Source organism: Siphateles boraxobius, unplaced genomic scaffold (genome assembly GCF_051911475.1).
Source record: "Siphateles boraxobius isolate OS27281-9 unplaced genomic scaffold, OSU_SipBor_1 22, whole genome shotgun sequence".
Taxonomy (NCBI): Eukaryota; Metazoa; Chordata; class Actinopteri; order Cypriniformes; family Leuciscidae; genus Siphateles; species Siphateles boraxobius.
This window is the reverse complement of record NW_027508833.1, coordinates 5,208,433-5,232,886: the sequence shown is the minus strand read 5'-3', so window position 1 is coordinate 5,232,886 and position 24,454 is coordinate 5,208,433. Positions and strand designations below refer to the sequence as shown.

General features: G+C 37.9%; 2 protein-coding genes across 4 annotated transcripts in view; one reads left to right on the top strand and one right to left on the bottom strand.

Annotated features, from left to right (window-relative positions):
- Nucleotides 1–298: 298 nt before the first annotated feature.
- Nucleotides 299–23,864, bottom strand: capn3a (calpain 3a, (p94)). Of its 3 annotated transcripts, none has more exons than XM_077238465.1 (21): nt 23,613–23,864; nt 21,692–21,761; nt 21,163–21,281; nt 20,940–21,073; nt 19,138–19,306; nt 18,462–18,545; nt 18,282–18,376; nt 17,468–17,545; nt 17,087–17,247; nt 15,634–15,803; nt 15,499–15,510; nt 15,120–15,328; nt 9,713–9,749; nt 7,928–8,041; nt 7,736–7,793; nt 7,593–7,657; nt 6,950–7,018; nt 5,805–5,883; nt 5,567–5,683; nt 3,596–3,654; nt 299–3,504 (listed from the first exon to the last, which is right to left on the bottom strand). In XM_077238465.1, the coding sequence occupies exons 1-21, from the start codon at nt 23,862–23,864 to the stop codon at nt 3,478–3,480; spliced, it is 2,178 nt and encodes a 725-aa protein (XP_077094580.1). In that variant the 3' UTR covers nt 299–3,477. The 3 variants fall into 3 exon arrangements, with proteins under 3 accessions (XP_077094580.1, XP_077094581.1, XP_077094582.1); XM_077238466.1 differs by having other exon boundaries at nt 7,964–8,041; XM_077238467.1 differs by lacking the exon at nt 23,613–23,864 and having other exon boundaries at nt 7,964–8,041; nt 18,282–18,367; nt 21,692–21,785.
- The window catches only part of aldh6a1 (aldehyde dehydrogenase 6 family, member A1), a 132,541-nt gene continuing 115,501 nt past the window's right edge, over nt 7,415–24,454 (top strand). Inside the window, exon 1 of the mRNA XM_077238473.1 lies at nt 7,415–7,424. The gene's annotated coding sequence lies outside the window, so the exon portion shown is untranslated. The remainder of the gene's footprint in view (nt 7,425–24,454) is intronic.

Sequence of the window (24,454 nt, the reverse complement as noted above, 5' to 3'; positions counted from 1 at the left end):
ATGCTCAGTTCTTTTATAGTTGCATTGCTCTGATACTCTCCTGGAAGGGATTGATTTTTTGTGTCAGATGCTTCTACATGTCTGTCATCATCAGATCTGAGATTTACTGACCAAATTAACACAAAGAAACTGGGAAGCGTTTGGGTATCGGGACAGCAACAGAGGTGCGGCAGCTCCCTCAGCAAACACGTGTAGCTCACTGTTGTGTGTGTGCGGCCTGCGGAGTTTAGAGACGTTATGATGTGGAGTGATTTAAGAAAGCGTGAGACTTGTCAAGCAACTTGTTTATTTTTATTTTTATGATGGACACATCTTTCTCAAGCTGCATCGCTCTGTTTGTTTGTGTTGTCACGGCGGTACATACTTGACAACGGGGACACTTTTACATCATAATCTGGTTTCCAAATAAAAACTATTTTAGTTGTTTCTGGTGATTTTATTTGATTTTCTTTCTTTTAATTGATCATTTAAATATAGTTGTTTGAGTGGTTGAATCTATGTCCTCTCTCTTTGTCCTTTTTTTTGGTTTCTCTGTGGTTGCTCATCAATGAAGCGAAGTTGACGGATTCAGGTGTGCTGTGACTCGAGACTGCAGTTGAAATGTGTTTGCTGTGCTGTTGACAGAGACTGAAACGTGACAGTTGGTGTGCGTAAGCCTTTGAGAACACAAATGTGTTTTATGACAGTGTGTACGAGACAATTTTGTTTTCCATAATTTTCTGTAGCGGAGAAGTTTGTTATATATTTTCTTCACAGTATTTTGTGGCAGTTGTAGAGATGAGATTTGTAGTTTTATGAAAGTACAGGAGGGTCCTCGCACTGGAAAGTACCTTTATTTTTCTGTGTGAGAATGAAAGTTGTAGGGGCGATAAACATGGGAGGTGGTTTTGTGCAGTTGGGTGCGTATTACTTCACTTCCTGTAATCCTCAGCCCTATTACAAACCAAAACCGAACTTGGTGTAACTGCAAACATTTATTGACCCTAACATGGTTTCTGATGTTAGATTTGATATGGAGTAACAGCACTATCTCCTGTCAGTTGAAGCAGATTTGAACTCTCCTCTGACTGCCCCTGAAGTGTTAGGTTTAACTATATATGGTCACTCTAGGGTTTGTCTTTTTTCGTTTCTTCTTGTTAGGTTATATCATAATGGATGAAGATACAGCTTGTTTTTCCACTCAGTCATAGCCTTTGAAATGCATCTCAGCTCTTTGCTATAGTTGTGTGCTGAGGAGAGATTGCTGCCAACCTCTTACCTGGTATTCCCAAGTTTCTCACACTTGTTGATCTCAAATACTATTAAATCTTTATAGACATTTTGTACACACGCTATTGAAACAAACAGAATAAAAAAAAAAACATAACTATGCTATTGTGTCAGTTTCTTTTATCCTAAGGGGAAATTTGCTTTCATAGAGGATATATTTCAGTATAGAACTTCATTTAACACGTTTAGGCCTGGTTTCACTGACAGGGCTTAGATTAAGCCAGGATTAGGCCAGTTTATTAGGACATATAAGTAGCTTTTATAAACATGCCTTATAAAAAAAACATTACTGGTTTGCATCTTGAGACAAAATGGCACTGATATATTTTAAGATTTGTCAGTGTAAATTGCTTTCAGTTAAAACAGCTCAAACATGCATTTTAGTCTGGGACTAGGCTTAAATCCTGGTCTGGGAAACCGGGGGATAATGGCTTATTAGAGAACTATAAATAAACTATTATCTAGTAAAATTAAAATGGCATAAAAATAGTTTTAAACATTACATATTTTACTGGTGACTTCTTTCATCAAGCTCAACCATGCAACCCTGTTACCGGTGTTATTGTGTGAAAAACTGTCAAACTAATATGTTCTTGAATTTATGGAATATATGTTTGTTTAATTATTTCTAGAATGTAATATCACATAACAGGGCATTAAATGCTGAGACCCAAATTTTGTAACATTGCTGAAAAACATTAACCAGATATAAAATAAATGGTGAAATAAAGAGCATATATAATATAAAGCTTTAACAGACCCTTTGATCTAAGAACAAAAATTTCCCAATTTTATTTTGTAATTGGCACTTTATGCGTATGTTTAAATAATTAGGCAAAAAAAAACAGCATTCTTGTTTTTCCTGGGTAAGCACTTCAACCAAGAACTACACAATAATTTATTTTGTTAAACGGGTGAAGTCAGTACACTCATTTGAACAAAAGGTTAAATGTGGGTCAAGCACAAAAACAAAAAAAGCCTAGGATCGACCCATGTCTTTGCCCACAGTTATGAAATAACGACCTTGAATCCTGCCATCCGTCATGAGTTCTGAGATGTTCCCTGATGATTCTCCTCCAATGATTATGTTTCCACACCTGGTTCATCATGTTTTTCATTTCCTATTATGTTAACTTACAAAACCAAACAACCAGGATTTGAAACGAGGACATCTACATGGCCCTGCTTTGTTTTGTTTTTTTAATGGTTTTAATTTTGATATTACCAAATGGGAACAAAATGTGAAGCTGGGATGCATGTAAGAGTACATCTGGGTAAATATGGAAAGACATTCTTTAAGAAAGCTGAATCAGAGAGAGTCGTAGTATTATGAAAAGAGATTGTGACAGATGCCACAGAGCAAGAAGAATATTAGAAGAGAAAAAAATAATGCTAATGCAAACATCAAGATGAGACTTTGTTGGCGTATCCAAAAAGTTTGTTTTTGCAGTCTGAACTCACATGAAACCCAATGTTTACAAACCTGATCCGAACCGCGGTGAACACACGCTTGAGTGTCAGCGTGGGACCACACGCGAACACACATCCATATGTGGTGTGAAATTGGAATCAAATCTGGATTGTGTTTCAGTGTGAATGGTCAAATTGAATCATCATTCGTAAAGCACTGTGTATTCAATACCCCAAATTGTCAAGAATTATATATCCGAATCTACTTGTTCTTGTCTGAATCTAGTGTTATAGTTTTAAATAATGTTAGATTATCCGTTATATATTAGGTCCATCAGCATAAGGCAAAGAGAAATCTCAGCGTCATGTAAATTAGCATATTTTGAGGCTGGTTGAGGTAAAAGAGAAATGCTGTCTGTAGCACCAGTGTAGACAAACTGAATGTTCATGTGCAAAGAAAGATGACTTTGAGGAACGAATTACAAAAGAAAACCAGAAATCATGCTAAAAATTACACAATGACGTGCCTCAAAAGTCGCTTGTGCACAGCGCCCCTGAAAACGTTTCCTCCGCAATCTGACTAAAAAAGTGACATCGGTCTATAACACTATTACTCATTTCACCCATCATGACAATCTCTAATAAAATTGAAGTAATCGGGTAAAGTTTCTCGAGCTGGTGTTCAATGTGGGCTGAGGTACAGAGAAAGAGGTAACAGTAGTCTGGCACATTGAGTGTTGAGGTAAAAGCTGGTAGTTCTGGTCCTTGCCGAGTCTGGGCTCGCCTGGATCCGTAGGTCTAGGCATACATGGTTAGCTGGAGCCACTGGAGAAATTGAAATAGCGGTTTAACATTTTGTAATCAGGACTCGGACATGATGCTACACATTATTACATTAAATCTTAAGATCACTCACCTCCAGTACATTAAGTCTGATGGTGCCGTCTCCACATCGATCAAAGGCCTGGAATGCTCCTACAAAGAGAACAGGTTCACTTCAGACAGCACACATGTATGTTGCGTGATTATTAGCATACACAAGCCCCAAATCAATTATTACTTAAATTTAAATGAAATATTTGAACTAAAATGCTACGTATTGTGTTGTTGGATGATTTTCAGGAAGCGGCTCTGTGTGTTTTCCCCATTTTGACTTACTGATATTTTGACTGGATATTGAACTTAGTCATCTTATTTAGATCCCTTTTAGTGCTTGAAGTTTAATTTAAAACATTTTCTGAAAAATGCTTGAAATATTCAATCATGACTGCATTGCACTAATCCATTCTCTCATTTTAGGTAAATCATGGCCACGATTGAACTAAAATAACCAGTGAATTAATTAGTACAGCGTGGTGACTACTTAAAGGTACAATATGCAGGATTTTTCGCCACCAGGGGTCGCTAACCTCTTACAATAACAAAGGCGTATACTGATGACGTATATTCCACATTAAGCTGAATTATGGATCTTGTCAAGCTGATGGATCTATTATTGATGAGTGAATACATTAATGTTTTTAACATGACTGTGGTATGAAGCAGGGCGCGATTGCTAGACGTATACCAGCGCCACACGCAACGCGAGTCCCGCGGATATAAAAGAATAAGGACATTTCATTCTACCGAACTACACGCAAGTGCTGAATTAATACTCACACAGGTCAGTTTATTAGACGAATTAAACTTTAGGTAATGCAGCGCTGTTTCACTTGTTCTAACAGTTACACTATCACACTAAACTGCATTTGAGTGTGTTGAATGTTGCTAGTTAGGTTGTTTGTCGGCTGTATGAGACTAACTAAGCTAGATCAACATTAGAATAACATACAGATCATATTCTAACATTTCATCACGTTGAACTAAATAACATTGATTAGTTTTATGTACATTTGCTCACCTGTCTAATCAAGTACATGCAACACTCGCGTCTCTGTCAAGTCGAAGTTAGTCGCGGACGTGGAGCTCTCGGAATCTCGAAAGATGTTGATCTTTGTTTTAGTCTTTTTGTCTGAAAGTCGGCTTGCCATGGTCCATAATGTTTAAACAAAACAACAACAGCGTGAGTGTCCTGCTAGGCATAACAGGCATAACCAAGTTGTCCACGTCTGTCGCCATGGTTACTATGGAAGTGCGAGCGCAAACCTGGCGGAAACCGAGGGTAACGCGGATATGACGTCATTGGCTGGCGACTCCTCACCCCTGCTCACACGTCCCGTTTCCTTGGTTAAAATCGCAATTTTCTCACGATTTACAAATAGTTGGAAATATTTGGGATATTGTAAGTAATCAACTAAACAAAATATATAACATTGGCCTAGTGGTTTTTGGATGTTTTACTGCAAAATTCTTACATATTGTACCTTTAACTAAAATGAGAGAATGAATTTTTATTATTACTTTTATTTTAGACACTTTTATTATTATTTCATTGTTTAAACTTAAACTGGCCTTATCAAGCTCAATAGTTCAACTCTATAAAGAGGGAGGGAAAAGTCAGTGATCAGTCAGCAATTTTTTACAGAAAATAAATCTAGTTCTTGACACAAGCGACAAGAATACTGACTGCATGAAATGTTATGATGATATTTGTTTGCCAAGGCTATAATTTGTCATTTTGTACAAGGCATTTTGAATATAACAGGGTTGACAAAATGCTTTAAAATAAAAATGTTTTTGTTGTTTTTAAAGCATGATTTATTACAAGGCATGATGAAACTATATAATTCCAAACTTAATATTTTGTAGAAGCAAAATAATGTAAGGTATTGTTTAACAATAGAAGTGACCAGCTTAAATGGCACCACTTCCTGATAAAGACACTGTATACTATTATTTGTTGCACTATTTGCTAGTGAAAAAGTTGTGTTTGCAGTTAGCAACTTACTTAACATCCCCTCCAGTCGTACAAGACAGCTGACAAAACTGTCAAAGTCGACGTTCATGTTATCATTGGCGTAGCGCATGGTGACGATGTCATACAGCTGGTTATTCAGACGGAACCCTGAGTGGCAAACAAGACACGTGACTGTACAGTGACAAGTCCATTAGTGTTAGTCTAGTCAAATGTTCTTCAACATGAGAACAGATCCACTTACAGTAGAAATGCATGAAAACCTTCTAACCTGCATCAGTGATGGCATTTCTCATCTCATAGCTGCTGATAGTGCCAATATGATCAAAGTCATAGCGCTTAAAGATTCCCTGCAGACAAAATTCATAAAGTCAATGTGTACAGCAATCTTTTTTATACAATCACCTGCCACTTTATTAGGTACACCATGCTAGTACCGGGTTCTAGTAGCTAGTAGCTTCTTCATGGCACAGATTCAACAAAGTGCTGGAAACTTTCCTTAGAGATTTTGGTCCATATTGACATGAGAGCATCACACAGTTGCTGGAGATTTGTCATAATGTGAATCTCCCATTCCACCAAATCCTAAATGTGCCGTGGAGGCCGTTTGAGTTTAGCGAACTCATTTACATGGCGTTTTAATGATGCTCAATTGGCCCAAAATGTGGCAAGAAAATATCCCTCACACCATTACAGCACCAGCAGCCTGAACCGTTGATACAAGGCCGGATGCATCCATGCTTTCACATTGTTTACGCCAAATTCTGACCCTATCTGAATGGTGCAGCAGAAATCGAGATTCATCAGACCAGGCAACCTTTTTCCAACCTTCTATTGTTCAATTTTGGTGAGCTCGTGTGAGTTGTAGCCTCAGTTTCCTGTTCTTATCTGACAGGAGTGTCACCGGTGTGTCTTCTGCTGCTGTAGCTCTTTTGCTTCAAGGTTTGATGTGTTGTGTGTTCAGAGATGCTCTTCTGCAGACCTTGGTTGTAGCGAGGGTTTATTTGAGTTACTGTTGCCTTTCTATCAGCTGAACCAGTCTGATTATTCTCCTCTGACCTCTGGCATCAACAAGGCATTTTCACAGAACTGCCGTTCACTGGATATTTTTCTCTTTTTCTGATTATTCTCTGTAAACCCTAGAAATGGTTATGTGTGAAAATCCCAGTAGATCAGTAGCTCGTCTGGCACCCAACAACCATGCCACGTTCAAACTCACCTAAATCCCCTTTCTTCCCCATTCTGATGCTCAGTTTGAACTTCAGCAGGTCATCTTGACTATTTCTTCATGCCTAAATGCATTGAGTTGCTGCCATGTGATTGGCTGATTAGAAATATGCATAAATGAGCAGTTGAACAGGTGTATCTAATAAAGTGGCCGGTGAGTGTGTGTATGGGTAAAGAACGAGGACAAACCTGCCACTGTTTGATTTTGTTCCACAAGTGTCTAAACTCTTGTAGGTTAAGTCTTCCTGTTCCATCCATCTGTGCGATAAGGATTAAGAAAACGTTGCTTGCAATACTCTACACAGTCACCTCTGCTTTAAAATGAAATCTAATGTAATTCTAACAACGAAACTAGTGATTATGCCAAAATTGACAAGTCAATTAAATTGTTAAGAATATAAATTACTAACTCAATGTTACAATGTTGAAATGTAGCATTATATGCTTTCGTTTAACCCTATTAACTGGTGGAAACAACTGACTTGAGAAAATTGTTTTGAATAAATACCTCAAAATGGATTTACCATTACCAGCATTATGCTAACATAACAATATTTGGTAACAAGTTAGTTTAGGGTCCAATTCTCAGTATTAACTAGTTGCTTATTAGCATGTGCATTACTAGCATATTGGCTGTTCATTAGTACTTATAAAGCACATATTAATGCCTTATTCTGCATGACTATATTCTACATTCCTTAATCCAACACAATTCCTAAACTTAACAACCTTACTAACTATTAATAAGCAGTAATTAGGAGTTTATTGACGCAAAAGTCATAGTTAATAGAGAGAATTGGACCATAAAGTGCAATCTTGATACAAAGGATACATCCATGAGTGCGATCATGCTTCTACAGTTCTCTCGACTGAATCCCTCAGTGTGTATGTCTTTGTCTGTAAATTGCAGATAGTTTCTTGAAGACAGTATGCAGAAAAACCATAATCCAGAAACAATCATTCAAAGATGCATACATTTAGACACCACCTTGTTCAAGACATCTTTGAGTTCATTGGCTGAGATCTCCATTTGCTGCAAGATATAAGAATAAACAGAAAGCCAGGTGTGGTGTTTATTACGGCAAAGTAAAACAGTAATGATATTGCAATTACCATTGTTACCACTGGCATGGCCAATTACCAGTCCCACCCCACCTCCATACTCACACTCCCCCCAGCGCTCAGTGGCTCCCCAGTACTCACGTCCCCCGCGATCTGCTGGAAAATGGACAGGAACTGCTGGTCCTCTTCACTCTCTTCCCCAGTTGAAGCTGGATCCGGCTGATGGTAGTTGTAAATTACACGTCAGAACTGAATTTATTCTCTAATTTTCATTGTGTGAGTAGCTAAAGAATCTGATCACTTTTAGATAATAAAAGATTTTACTCCACCAACAGGTTGCAACACATTTCTGAGTGTTTGTTATAGTTGCTAAAGTGTTCTGGGTTGTTGTAAGAGAATAGTTAGGTGGTTGAAAGAGTCCATCCAGAGTCTGATATTCTGAGGCAAGCTCCACAAAACTTCTTTCAAAAAAGAAAGAAATTAATTCTTTTTTTAGAATTAATTTCTTTTTTTTTTGAAAAAAAATTGCAATTCTTTAACATATTCTTAAGAAGTTCTGAAATATTTGAAGAATTTAAGAATAATATGACAAGCTTTGGTGTTCTCAAATGGCAGTTCTTGCCGAAGATGCTTTTTTGTAGAATTGTTATTGAATTTTGATTTCAGCAAAATGTCACGTAATGCATAATCATGATCAATGGTGTCACTTAAGAGTAGTCTTAAGAATACATGTATGATATGTAACTAATGTTATGTTGCAATGCTTAAAGGTGCAGTGAGCGATTTCTGAGAAACACTGTTGATATTTGAAATCAACTCAAACAAACACACCCCTCTCTTCATTGTTCCACCCCCAAAATGCACGAACATGCAATGTAAGATTGGATCCCACTTTATAATAGCTGAAGCGGAGCAAAATAATGCTTTGCGAAAAATAAAGCGAAGATGATGAATGAACGACAAGGAAGAACAAAAAATGAACAAACAGTACACAAGAGTATATACAAGCAAGAGTTGGTTGTTAGTCCCTAGCAGCACATCAGCTCCAAACAAACAATGAGACTCAAAACTGTCCTATAGCTAATATTACAATAACAACACCATATATTGGTTCTGTGAAACACAACAGAACCAATGTAACTCACGTATGGAGCAGAAACAACACAACCTCGGCGTCCGTTTTCAGGGCCTTCCCGCTTTGGTCTCTCCAGAGCTGGAAACCTTTTCTAATAGTAACACGTGTCCTAAAACCCTGATCCCTGATCAAAACCCTTCTTTTTTCAGTGATATACCTCTGATCTTTTCTCTTTTGTAATGTCTCTCAGCCATCTCTCTTTCAACAGTCTTTCTTCAAATCTTTCTCACTCTCTCCTCACCCATTATGAGTGGACACGCCCCCTGCTGCTGATTGGCTACAAGTGTGTTGTGCTGCTCGGTCCAATTCACTTTCAACAGTGTTTCTCAGAAATCGCTTACCAGTTACCGCACATTTAATATTTGAAACAACCCAATAAATGAATTAAACATCTCTGGACAATTTGGAGTTTATCCTAACTTTGAGATGTTTCTTATGAGGATTTTTTAGAAAGACAAAGTTAAGAATGTTTTTGGGAACACAAAATATTCGTAACTATTTGTGAGTGAGAAAATAAGAAAATATCAGTTAAGAACTTCATTATTAAGAATTTCTTGTCTCTAGATGTCAAGTCTCTCCTTATAGTTCAGTCTATGGGATTTTATCCATTTTTCATTATAAGTTGTTGTAATATGTGCCTTCAATACTTTCAGCCGAGTCCAGTACTTATGGTTAGCGGTTTGGTACTATTTGAAATAAGGGAACGTCTTAGCTGAATTTAGATTTCAATCATTTCTAAATTATCAAGAACTTACCACTGGATGATCAGCTTCAATCCTGTTCTCTATTTCCCTGAGAAGAAACCAACAAACACGTGTCATCATAGTAGACAGCACAAGACATCAAAGATCTTTTGGGGAGCCTTTGTTTTTCCCATATAGTATGTCTTTCCTGTCTTTTGAGCCCCTTTTGATAAATAGCCAAATGAGCACTTTTCTCTGGATACATCAACCATATAAACATATGTGCCTTTTTTCTGTGATAACTGATTAGGAGTTACTCATACTTACCATGTGTAAATAATCTTTATAGTATGATTACCTTAAAATATTATTAATGATAAATGTTAAAGTTAATTCTCTGCATGTTTAAATTTTTTTGAAAAGTTTGATTAATGGTTACAGTGATTATCACTGGGGCAGTGATTCATTTACATTTAGGCCACAGCAAGAAATGTCTCAGGTTACGAATGTAACCCTGGTTCCCTGAAGAGGGAACAAGACTGCATGATTTTGCATGAATCATGTGTATAATCAGTCCAATGTTGTGACGAGACGTCATAGGCGGGTGACGTCATAGAACAGGAAACTATAAGGCACACCTGAAAACAGACCGCATTAGCTTCTGATAGGCGACGACAAGAAGCCCCCAGCACTGGGCCTTGGGCAAGGAAGTAAGGTTTGTTCCACATGACTAAGGCACGTAGGCATCGCCCCGTGACCTTGATCATGCAAAACGGATTTCTCCTTGGAGAAAACCCCTTGCTCCAGAGTAGAGGCTGACATTTTTTCGGGAATCCCTCGGGTCACGGGATTCCCGTGGGATTCCTGCAGGATGGGAGTCATCTTTGCTATTAATCACGGGATTTGGACGGTACAGGATAAATGGTTAACGGGAGCAGACGGGAGCGGGAATCAACCAATAGCAAAGACGACAAAAAAGAAAAAAGTAAATGCACCATTTTGTAGTTTCCTTTTAATACGCCTACAATGTAACGCAATTAAAAAATAACTACACAACCCAGCCGTTCCCGAAGCCATCAGTGCTTTTTGTCATGGCTTACCGCCGGTTGGAATTCAAAGAGCAGTGATGGAGGGAGCTAACAGCCGCGGAGAAGTCGATGTGGCAAAAAATGATTTACAGCGCAAAGTCAGAAGTAATGGAACTCATTATGCAAGAGCATAATTGATGAAAATCGTTAACATGTTATTAAAAAAAAACTATAAATGTAGACTATAAATGTATTGTTTACTCAACAAGAAATGAGTAAAATGCAGCTTTATGTGCTGTTTGGGTTTATTAAATTATTGTAGACATGGTGTGAACTATGTACTGTTTTTATTTTATTTGCGGTCTTCCATTTTCTGGAGAAAACCTAGAAACAGTGGCTCAGCAGCTGGTCTAAAACAGGATGGAGAGCAGATTAAATCAAATTCTATGTATTAACTAAACACTAATTGAAGAAAAAAATATATGGGAGCGGTACAGGAGCGGGAGTCAGTTTAAACAGGAGCCGGATGGGAGTGGGAGTCAATTTACCAGGAGCGGGATGGGATGGGATTATTTTTTAAACTTTGGTCTGGGAGTGGGACGGGACAAGATTTCTTTATATGGGAGTGGGACGGGACAGGAGTGAAAATCCACTCCCGTGTCATCCTCTACTCCAGAGCCACCACTGCAGGGGTCTCATGTACAGGATGCCAAAAGTTATTACGTCGGACGCAGCTGCCATGAGACCCAGCAGTCTCTGTAACTGTTTCACAGTGAGTGACTGGCCTAGTTTTACCCCATTTACTGAATCTGTGACACGATCTGTTTGAGTGTAAGCATTTTGAACTTGAGTTTCTGAACCCTGCGGTTTAGTTGGCTCTCGAGACTGGCCTCTGGATTTGGTCGAACAGTGACTTCTGCGCCCTGAAGAGGCAAACCGGCAGGGAACAACCAAACTGACTGCTTTACGATCCTCTGTGGGGACATTGACACTTTGGTGCCCTGAAATGGCAAACCGGCTGGGAACAATCGAACTGCCAGCGCTGCGACACTCCTCAGAGAGTTGCCCCCCATCTGTCAACGGAGAGGACCACCCACAGAAGTCTGATGGCCTTGGTGTCAGGACTTCTTCTTTGGCGAAGCATTTTTAGAGATGATGACAGTCCTCAGATCTTGCCTTCCCCTAACTGGCTTCGACTGTGACCGCCACCCCGGCCCCCGGATTGTGGAGGAGCCTGAGTGACGACGCTTTGTTTTTGTTGCACTCTGTGCTGTGAGGAGCTTGTAGACGGCCGAGACTGCTCCCGCCCAGCAGTCTCGGGGACATTAGATCGGCGAGGAAGAAACTTTTGGAACCCCGCTGATTGTTTCTTCGCCTCCTGAAATCTATTGACGAACGTATTAACAGCGTCGCCGAATAGACCCGAAGGTGAAAGCGAAGCTCCCAAAAGAACAGATCTGTCTCTATCTTTTGAATCAGCTAGATTTAACCATAAATGACGTTCCGTGGCCATAGACCGGCCTACTGATTTGGCCGTCTCCTTGGTGGCCCGGAGACAGATCTGTTGCGCGATGCAATTCTCGAATTGCGTCAGCGCTGGCTTTCTCACAACCATCCATGTCCCTAAACCGATCAGCCTGGTATGCCTGCAAAATTGACATGGTATACAAGCATGCAGCAGCCTGCTCCGCTGCCAAATACGTTTTTCCCACCAGCGCTGAAGTGGATTTGAGTGGCTTGATGGGTAATGTCAGGGCTTTTAATGACGATGCTGAATCGGGAGAGAGATAGCTCGCGAGCGTCTCTTTAGCCAGAGGCATCGTCACATAACCTTCATCTTTAATACCAATAACATTGCTGTAGTTCGATGTTTGTGGATTAAAAACACGATATGAGACCGGTTTCTTCCATGACCTTGACACCTCAGTGTGGAGTTCTGGAAAAAACGGCAAGCCCAGACGAGGAGGCTGTGATCTAGATGGTAGGAATCAGAGACAGTATACAGAAAGCGCTTGCTGAAGGCACAGAAGCTAACGCAGTCTGTTTTCAGGTGTGCTTTATAGTTTCCTGGTCTGACGTCACCCGCCTATGACTTCTCTTCACACCATTGGACTGATTATACACATGCTTCACGAGGCAATCACGCAGGGGCGTTCCCACAGCGTCTTGATGCAGCTTGAGTTCCCTTGAAAGGGAAATGGAAATCATGACATGATCCTTATTAAAATATTGTGAATCCTTATCATCAGGGGTTGACCTGCAGCATCATCAGTATTCCTTGGAGACCTTCATCAATCCTTCGTGTAATCATGTCTTCCTTGTAGCTGAAGTTTAATTGTGCGGCAAGACTGGGTCAGAAATGAAAAGGGAATCTTTACCGGAGGGTCCCAAAATGTGCTGTTGCTTGTCCTAAAATAGATTCCATTACAGCCTCGAACTGGGGCCGATTTCTTCCAGCTCTACAAATCAAATTGTCATTAAAATTTTTGTCCTTTTGATTTTCTCCACCCCCATTGTTTCCTACCACTTCTGTAAAGTGAGCTACTATGAAACTCCTTGGTATTCTTGTGATAATATAACCATGACCCTATTACTATAACACCATAGTCTTTGTACATAAAATATATTTTTGTGAGGATTTAAATCGCCCTTTTGCACCCACTGACATGAGTATTAACTTCTGTAACAGCTGCTTTCCAGCCAGATGTTTCAGAAGTTCTTCGCCTATGACAATTTAACGTAACAGAGTACTTACAAACAACTACAAAAAAGCAAACACCAGAAAAATTAGTGTTTGCACCAGTTCATTTTTACGGAGCCCCATACATGATATAAAGAAAAATATAGATAACGTTGTGCTAATTAATTCCCAAAATTTGTTAACTAAATTAATTCTTAACTAAAATAATTTAAAGGTACACTATGTAACTTTTTTATTTTTAATTAACTCAATTTAAATAATGAGTCAATAGATCATCAATCCTTCTTCCAAAACTAATTTTTAGTCATTATGGTAATCCTTATCATAAGTGTCTATATTTTAGATGGGTGGTTTTCGCTGGAAATTGCGCACACAAGTCACTCGCCTGTGCGTGTCTCATCATATCTGTGAATAGAGAAAAGTTGCTCCGGCTACTTTGACGCGTGTATGGTGTGGGAGTGGCAGAGGTTAGTTGTTGTCACGAGCAAGAAAGGTTGACATGGAGCAGCTAAATCACAAACCACTGGAGAACCATCCTTTTAAAAAAACAGAACGGAGGAGAGTCTGCTGGCAAAAAGAGATTGTGACAGAGCTCATAATAAAACAAGAATCAACATTAACTTGGCTTTTTAGTGATTGCAAGAACTGAGGGATTTGAAATGTTGTAAAAGTGATGTAGAGATGCCAATTTTTATTACCCAACAGGTGAATAAGGTATTTTATTGAACTGATAAATTGTCATATATAGCTCTCTAACAGAGTTGATAGTAAAGCATTATCTATTGTGAAGGGTCATTTCATTATGGCTGTTGTAGCGCTGTGCTAGAATTTATTTTCAAGGAAATATTGTGTCTTAATGGTTAGAGCTACAGTAATATCTTCAGTTAGTCAGCTAAACTGGTTGTGTCTTTGAAGCCTAGTAGTGAATGTTGTATGAGTAGAGCCGAAGCACAATCAAAACAATGTTCTTCTGCAAAATGTATGGAGTTTTGTTTTTTAACCACTAGATGGCAAAAAGTTACATAGTGTACCTTTTACTAATTTAAAACAAGGCAATTAATTAGTACAACATAGGAACAAATTAAGTCATGGGTGGAAACTTTTCATTCTTGCTGACAATCTATTTTCCCCGTCTCATATCATGTGCAGAGCTCCGTAATTTTTTCTCATAATACAAAAGTAATTTTCTTAGGGGCCATTCACAACAAATTAGTTTTTGTCATTAAAAATGCGAGACACAGGGCAGTGAAATTGAAAAAAATGCAAAATGTGTTTCTCTGAGAGCCGCATTTCTAAAACGTGTCATGCGTGCGATGCTGTAAAAGACACGAGATGGCAGCTAAAACTGTCAAAAAACCGTCCACCCAGCAAGTTTACATAAAAAAAAAAAACAATAATAAAGCTGCACAACGGAGTGAAAAACGCATTCCGTGTGAACAGGCCCTTAACCAGCATTTTTATTTTTTGAGTAAAAAATTTTATACCAAAAAAATAGTAAACATTTGTTTTCCGAGAATATATATATTTAATTCCCTTTTAATTAAATTAATTATTAGAAAAAAATATGATTTATTTAATTTCATATAATTCAATTTTATTATCCTGTTTATGGATGTTCCGATATATTTTCTGAAAAAAATACTTAAGAAAATATTATTTTTGCTTTTGTGGGGATGAATTTACTCAGACATCATTGTACTATAATATATATAAAAAAAACAGCCCTCTCATCCCTTCTGCTCTCACTCACTCAGAGGTATTTCTCCTTTCAGAGAAGACGCGGAGGATGAACTCGCCTTCCTGGTGGGGCTCGTATGTGGAGGGAACGATGACATACTCCCCTGGACTCAGACGGAAACGCTGGGTCACCTCTCGCAGGTTAATGTACGCCCTGGAACGGGCCTTAGAGGAGTTAGATGTGAAGAACTCCTTCTGCATGTGCTGCTTGTTTCCTTGCATCTGACAGACAGAGAAACACAACAGCAGAAAAAAATGGAATTTGATCAGACACAATCACAAAGGTTAACTATAAAACAACACTAGTTCTAAAAGAGAAAAGAAACTGCATGAACATGAGCATGATATACACAGGCCTTGGGTCGAAACATTGGATCTTCACATTTTCATACCTCCTTTGGCACCTATGGGCAAATAGAAAGAGTTAAAAGAGTGTTGGATTCACCATCAACCTGATCTTTATCACTATTTGCATGCTTTTGTATAATTTTAGTGATTATCTCTCTGAAGATTAAATATATTGATACCTCATAGATGGAAAATCCAATAGTGAAGAGATTAGCACCCAACTTGCGTTCTCTACGTCTGTTTTTCTGCATTAGAGCAACAACAAAAGTGCATGCTACTTCATCATCCTCTGGGTCATCATCTTCCTCCAGAAGACGCAGACGGTATTGTGGATTTGTCCAGAATGTGTCTATAGGACACCACACAAATAATATTAATGTTTACTTCGTTGAAGCCAATATTGTTTTTTTGCAAGACATTATTTTTTGTTTTTTATATTTTGACCTGTGAAGCACTTTGGGATGCATTTTATGTATGAAAGATACTATACAAATTAAATAAAAAATGAATATCATAATCAAAATGTAAATACATTTTTTGTTGTTGTTTTAAAATCATATTTTTAGAGACCCGCACAAATGAAATGAAAACAGTTCAAATAATACAAATTTTGAGAAAAGCAAGTTTTATAAAATTATTAACATTTTTTACAATATACAGAGGTAATATGAAAAGAAAATGCAATCAAAACTGTCCTCACCAAATGGTATGATATAAACCATAGTAAACATAATCAAAATTCATCAACAGTAGATGAAAGCAATCAATGTGGGCTATTCGGTGCAAACTGCTCTGAAAGTGAGAGCCTGTAGAACGCGCAACATGTATTTCTGTTATGATTGGCATGGTAATGGATATGGCTGTGTTAATGTATATAGTCTTGGTGGAATAGATCTGCTACGCTGCTGCTGCACGGAGATTTGCTAATGCCAATACATTTACAGACATGCTGTTATGTAAAGCATTAAAACCAACCATTAAAGCATGTAATGCATGCTGCTGAAATACACGTAATAACCACGTAGCAAATTTATACAGGTGGAGCTGGAGAAGATGGAGGGTTTCTGAAAGCATATATATATATATATATATATATATATATCAGTCTATATCTCCCAATAATATGTCTTCGTAAGATGATATTTGTACAGAGGTGTACATATAAACGTTCCTCAAAAGTCTGATGCATCATATTTTGATACTTACATTTAACATGATTTTTCAAAACAATTGACCCTTCGCTAAGCCACGCCCGAAAACTGCCACTGGCCAATCGTGTCTTAGCAACCGTAACTAGGCGCGGGAGGTCTGGCAAGCTTTCGAGCGAGGAAAACATGCCGAAGCGGTGTGCGTATGGATTGTGTATATGACGATGCGATCGCTACCAAATTGAGTTTAGGACCTATCAGCCTGCGCCATCTAGAGTTTCATGACAGAACTTGGTATTTAATTAAATCATAGCCTTTTGAAATGTAATTATCATACGAAGTCATATTATGATCTGTCCCTAAATTTAAGAACTTAGATATTAAATTGACTTTTTATGACCTGAAACTTGATAAAACGAGATTTTTTATTAAGAACCCATGGGGACCCTGTTTTTTTTCTTCAGTTTATTAAAATCACACCCACCTGGATAATTCCTGCATCCTCCAGCAGAACAGCCTCTTATCCAGCGTCCCTCATTAACAGACACCGTCCATTTGTGTAGCTTATCGTCCTCCAGAGCATCAGGGGTCAGGTTGCAAATCTCGATTTTTGTGTAATTTTTCTTAAAATCCTCAAAGGACATCCTATGGGTTGATGACAATAATGGGAATAATTCTCTTTGTGAGTGAAGATATGAACTTATTTTCATGGTCTTGGTTTTGTCATGGACTTGGGAGCTTTGGAGCCACTTCTGGTCTTGGTCTGGACTCAGACTTGAATGAGCTGGTCTCATCCACAACTCTTTATATCAGTCTCATAATTCATTATGAGGATATGTTTGCTTGTCTATTTTTTTTAACTCACCAGAATTCTCCATCTTCAGCATTCTGATGCTGGAGTCTCTCTTTTTCAGTTTTAGAGATGGTTTCCCACTCTTTTGAACTGCAGAAAAAAATAGACTATTGTAATAGTTGTATAGTAATATACATTTTTTTTAACCCTGTAAACCCTGGAAAATTAAATGATAGTCAGAAAAAATCTAATCTTTCAAGTGGAACAGTTAATTAAAAACTTTAGACAAAATATTTAATTTTATTTATTTAAAAAAATGCTTTTTAAGTATCATGTTTCATGCATTAGGCTTTTATGGCTCATATAGTACGATATAGTGAGAATAAGGATATATATATATCAGTCTCTATCTCCCAATAATATGTCTTAGTATGATGATATTTGTACAGAGGTGTACATATAAACATTCCTCAAAAGTCTGATGCATCATATTTGATTCTTACATTTAAAATGATTTTTCAAAAAAATGATGTGTGGATATTCAAGTACACATAAGTAACGTCAATCGAGTAAGTGTTCATCTTGACATATTATTAAAGTTATTTTTACATTTACTTTATAAAAATCTGTAAAGATTTCCAGCAAAAAGACATGTATTACGATCTGACGGTGGATGTTTTCAGAATGATACTAAAAGGCCTATTAATTGCTATAAAAGTATAAACTATCAATCAGACGAGAGAAAACATGTAAGAGATTGTGTACAACTAGTTATTCAGCAAAGTTTTGATCATGTTAGAGGCCTTCGAAATTCGTAAATCAAATATGATATAAAATACTTTTTAGGGTTAAACCGGTCTAAATTCAGCTATAAGCAGATACTCACTTATCGCACCAAGGTCCGTTCCATTCTACCTGACCCCAGGGGTTACGCAGACGCACCAGACGCACTTTAGACTCCTTCAGCTGCGACTGTTTACACTGCAGGCACAAAATATCACAATTATCATCAGAGGCTATCAGTGTTTAGTTAGAAACAAGAAATACACAATAATAGAATGTTTACCTCCTCAACAGCGGTAACAGAGTAGGCATGACCCTTCACAAGACCTGTAGTGGTACGAGTTTCAAAGCGCGCTGGAACCAAGGACTGTGGGTAAAAATGTAATTGCTTCATGGTAGGATACTAGAATTTGGACCAAAAGTTTTCATTGATTTTATAAAAAAATATTTACTAATCAAGAATGTTGTAAAAAGGCCATTTTATGCCCTTTTACAAAGTCTTGATTTTGTTTTTGGGGGCACCTAGAATAGGTTTTAATGCTTGAATGTTTTAAAAACACATATTTGATATTGTTGTAGCACCTCAGCGCTCTGTTTAGTTTTTGTCTCAATGAAGCCCCTCCTTCTGAAAAGCAAAATGTGCTCTGATTGGTCGACTGAACCAGTGTGTTGTGATTGGTCAACCGCTTCCAGGGCGTTTCCAAAATGTCACTCTCCTTACATTACCGTGGTATTTATTATTTAAATGATTTAAATGAGGGATATTGTAACGTGTTTTTTCCAGGAAGAAATCTCATGACCAATCGAGGCGTTTCGGGGAGTTCAGATTCAGTTCTTACTGATAGAGAATAACTCCATTTGGAATGACTTTGTGCTTTGTAACTTTGCAGACCTTTTTCATGCCCAACTAGCAACATTACACACTAAAGAAAGTTGAAAATGTCTTCTGCTTGACTCACATCAATGGAGCAGCCCATGAGGGAGCCTCTCGCAAGAGCTTTCTTCATGATCTTATACAGCTCTTTAGGTGCCTCCTTCATCTCATAGAATTCAGTCACTCCACCGGTGAAGTCTTCCATTCCCTCTGCAGTGTTTCCACCCTTAAGAGCCTCATAGGAGCCATGAAGTCTGAACAGGAATACAAATAAATGACATTACGAGAGCAGGTGCTGAGTGCACAAATGATAAAATTAATTCCTGCTGTCCTTCAGTTATTGTATAGTTTCATTGAATACAATTCATTAGCTCAAAAAAGAAAGAAAAAAAATACTAAAAAGAAGTGCTACAAAGAACAGTTCTGATCATGCAAGGTAATGTTACAATTAAGATTAGGGTCATTCAATTGTGCCATTTGTGTGTATATGTGTCCCCATTACTGATATCATTAGAGTGTTAGTAGAGTATTAGTAGACTGGTAGGGTTAGGGTTAGAATAAGTTGACATGTAGTTGTACTTATAGTCAGTAGAATGTCTGTTGGAGGACCATCACAATAAAGACTTAGCAGATTTTAAGCAGACAGTCTACTTATACCCTAATGAGAGTTAGTTGACATGTTGTTGCAAAGTTACTTATATTGTAGTCAACAGAATGTTCAAAAGGGACCATCAAATTATAGTGTTACCAATGTTTGTTTTACAGCTGACATCATCCAGTCTGCATGTCATCATTTACCATTTTGTGAATACAATATGTGATTTAATTTGTGTATGAATATGAATCTAAAATGGAATGTACCAAAAAAAGTATTGAATAAAACATGCATTTACTGAAACAAAAGATCATTATTATTATTATTATTATTCACAAAAATAATAATTCTGAGCGATCCACGTTCACACGGATCTGCGAAAAAGACTAAATATGCTGTATCATTCATGCCAGACCAGTAGTTGGCGATGTCATTTTGTAAAGAAACAGTACGCATATATAGAATGAACTCGTATTATGCATGTGCATGACATCACTGTTTTCAAAAATTCACGTTTTCGTAGACGATAACAGTATTGGTTTCAAAGACTTACACTTGAAAGTTTTCGCTTCGTTTCGAACAGCCAAAACGGTTTCCATTTTTAGTTGAAAACGTGTTGTGTAAATGCCCCATATGAAAAAATTCTGAATTCCGAGGTATAAACTAAAAAAATAAAGTCAAAATTGTGAGATAAAAAGTCGCAATTACCTTTCTTTTTTAAAATATTCTGTGATATAAACAGGCTTCAACAGTCTAGCGCGCATATTTACATATTAAGGGGTGGTTCACATAGAATGTGTTTTTTATATTTCACTGCACTACTTTTCCATTGTTTTTCCATGTAAACACGCTCTAGACGGACATCTTTAACTGCTGCGTTCGTGTCTTTTGCAGTGTTTCGTGCATGACACGCATTCTAAAAACACTGCACTCAAATTAAATGAAGTTCAACTTTTAATAAACCGAATATTTGTCGTTCCACTGACCTTCGTCTCACGTTTTAACGGCCATTAGTGGGCTTAGTCATTTTTGCCCTGACCTTCAACCCTGTAACATTCAATCCCCCAAAAAATTGTATATAACAGGGTTGACACAAAAATACTAACACGATTTACTTTGCAACCTGTAACTGTACAGTTTATTTAGGATTGGGGGTATGGACAATATGATACCTTAAATTGGCCTTTGTATTTATATATGTCACACCCATAAAAATATGCTCCAGCTTTTAAATATCAAGGACTGTCCAAGTCCAAAACAAAAGATGTAAATGTCAAGCACTTGATACTTACTTAGCATAAGCTTTTTCTAGAAGAGCACTCCAGAATTCATTCCTTTCAGCGGACTTGGTGAACACCAGCTGGTTGTTGAAGGTGGGAATGCGGTCATCAACAACAACATCCACCCAGTCACCATAACGCCAGAACTGAGTAGAAAAACAGACAGAGGAAGACACGGAAATCAGGCGTGATGAAGATATGAATTCAAAAGCTATTTTGCTCAAAAGACACCGACCTGGAAATGGAAAATTCCAGCATAGCCTTCAGAGAAGCTCTGCTCTTGAGGTATAACACGATATAGCAGCTTGTCGTTCAGAGTCAGACATGCAATGGCAGCAAGCAACCAGCAGTCTCCTAAAATACACAAGAAATAATATTTCACAAAAACATTTTATATACTGTACATATAGAACTATTTGCAGCAAAACAGGTGCGTCCACTGCTGATCTCAGCATTTTCAGATTGTCCAGGGGAACATGCCAGGTTGGTAATCTACTCTATGTATTAGCAACCTTTGTGTCTTTGGGCTCTTTTATTGCCCATATGGGGTCACAACAATAGGAAGCGCTGCTAGTTGGATTCCCTTCCAACAGAGTAAACACAATATGGAGGGGTCCCTGCTGGACTGTTGGCCTGTATATGGGGGCCAGAGAGAGGTAATCGTTCCCATAAAGCTGCAATTAGACTCTAAACACACTCTCCAAATATCAGTGGCAAACAATCTGTAACATTATTGTGTAAATGTGTTAAAGTGTTAATCTTACCCAGGTCTCCCTGGCAGATATCTGTCCTGCTAGCGTCTCCGACTATGAACTCTGGGTTTTCACATATCTCCTGCAGAACAAATGCCATCAAAGTGTTTGATTGTAACTCAGATATTACACATACAGTATTTGAGAGATACAAAGACTGATATGATCAATCTCTGATGTTTTAGATGAATAGATGGATGGAGAGACTAGTTGTCACAAGGTTTTAAGATGGAAGCCTGTTTCCACGTCTGAGTAATAGAGTAATTGTGTATTACTTTGTGAAATTAATTACTTGTAATTGTGTTCATAACTGCTCTCTTTTCTTGCAAATGTGACTTCATCTTTCACTTGTAATTGTGACTATATCGCACTATGTGACTTTATTTCCTGCATTTGCAACGTTATACTCTATCTTACAATGTGACCTTTTCTCGTAATTGCAGATTAATATCTCACATTTTGACCTTGCTCCTTGCAAGGGTGATTTTATAACTCACAATGTAAGTATTTCTCACAATTGCGATTTTATATCTCACAAATTTACTTTATTTCTCCCATTTGTGGCTTTTTATTTTGCAATGTGACTATTTCTCTCAATTAAGTCCTTGCAACTGACTTAATATCTCACATTGTAACTATTTCTCACAATTTCAACTTAATTTCTCACTGTGACTTGTGTTCACAATTGTGTCTTTATATCTCAGTGTGACTATTATTCCCAATTGCAATTTTTTATCTCACAAATTAACTTAGCCTATTTCTTTATTTTGCATATTACAGTGTGAGTATTTCGAATAATTGCAACTTTATGTCTCACAATGTGACTAAAATCTTCTCGTAATTCCGACTTTATCTCACAATGTGACTTTAGTTTTCACAACTGTGACTCTCTCAGAGTGACTTTATTTCTCACAATTGCAACTGTATATCGAACAATGTGACTTTATTCCTCACAATTATGACTATATATTACAATGTGATATATATTTCTAATTTTAAACTGTATCTCACAATTATTGGTTTCTTTTTTTTTCTGTAGCTTTTCCGTAGAATTATCATGATATGGGTGTTTTTTTATTATTAATCTCTGGTAGGTAATCATGTTAATATCAGGGGTAATAATTGACTGTCAAGTGAAATTTTCTTGTCATTTTATTTACTACAATATCTGTTGGCATAAACCAGTTTCCTGGGAGGTTCATGAGTTGATGAAAAGCTAATAATTAAATCGTAAAAATTTAGAGGGGGGAAAAAAAACAATCAAAATGAAAAACCTTATTTGTTTACCCCCATGTCATTTGACCATTAACCAACATGATGTGTTGTTAAATAACTGAAATATTAGTTTATAATCTCAAGAGGTTCAGATGACACAATTTTTTATGAATACTTGGTATAACAATGGGTTGAAATGTTAATGTTAATTTGTACATTTCATGAGTTGCTTTGTGCTTCATAATTAAATACCCTTCTTTAATATTTAAACTGACCCCACATAGTATGAAAACTATCCTTGCTGTTGGGCAATCTAGTCACAAGAGGTCAAAGCATGTTCAATGAAGTGCATTTTTTTATCATGGACAATCAGAGACTTTGCTAAATAGCTTTTTATAGCCAAGACTTTGATGACGGTGTCTATACCAGGCTTCTATACACATGAAGAACCGTTACAACTAGCCCCAGTTTTCCCAACATGCCCTCTGCAATCATATCTTTTAGGTTCTTACTCCACCAGAGGCAGTTCTTGACCCATTTTGCCATCTGAGCATTATCATTTCCCATGAATGTGTGTATGTATAAGCAAACAAATCTATTTTAAGGAAGTCCAATTAGTTGTGTCATCCCATCCATCCCATTAACCATTTCGACATCCCACCCACAATGTCAGTCCCAGACAGTCCACTTGAACCCACACAGGCCCTCAACCTCCTACCTTAGGACGCTTCCAGACGATGTTCTTGACTTTGTTAGACTTGTGGCCCAGCTCTTTATAGCCAAGGGATTCCACAGTGGCAGGGAAGGTTTCATCCTCAAAAAGGGTCTTTTTCTGGAGATACTCCTGCTTGAGGAGGTTGTAGTCCTGGCCGCTGAAACGGAGAGGTTTGCTCAGGGACCCTTCGCCATCCCTTCTCTCTCTCTCCCGGATTAACCGGTCGCAAAAGAACCCAGACGGCGTATAGGGCATTGTGTCTCACTGGGACAGTATTTTTTTAGGGATTGAAAACACTGGCTTTTGCCACCACAACTTAAGTCTTGCAAGCCAAAAATCCCTGGCATAAATTCAAACAGCTGACGTCTGATTGGCTCTCCTGCTAAATGATGCGCGCACCTTTCATGCGGTCAGGGAGTAGAAACCAGGGTTAGAAGAAAAAAACAACGCGTGAACACACTCCTTTTACGTGCACAAACACATACACACAAACACACCTGCATACATACACATGCATACACAAAATGCTACAGTCTTCTCTTTGGGCTGCTTCCATTGGCTGAAGAACAATGAGTTTTGGGCGACGGTTGCGCTCTCGTGCCGCCATTGTAGGGCGACACAAAGGAAAGCGGTCCTGCAAAGAGAGGCCAGTGAGATGGCCTGCCTCAGCAGAAGGCATTCACAGATTTTAAACCTGTCCTCAATAGAGTTCAGCATTAAGCACTCTCAGCATAACCACAGGCTTGACCTAACTTAACAAACTCTCTATATTATATCACTTTATCAACGCCTCATTTGTGTGGATAATCATCGACCATCTACTGTAACCAAAATTGTTGAATGTT

Excerpts from the sequence above, each read along its gene's own strand:
- capn3a (XM_077238465.1), bottom strand. The coding sequence starts at position 23,864 with ATGCCCTATACGCCGTCTGGGTTCTTTTGCGACCGGTTAATCCGGGAG. Across the intron at positions 17,546-18,281 it reads AACGGACCTTGGTGCGATAA|TTCAAAAGAGTGGGAAACCA; the intron begins GTGAGTATCTGC and ends TTTTTTCTGCAG. Across the intron at positions 8,042-9,712 it reads TTGAAGCTGATCATCCAGTG|CCGGATCCAGCTTCAACTGG; the intron begins GTAAGTTCTTGA and ends AACTACCATCAG.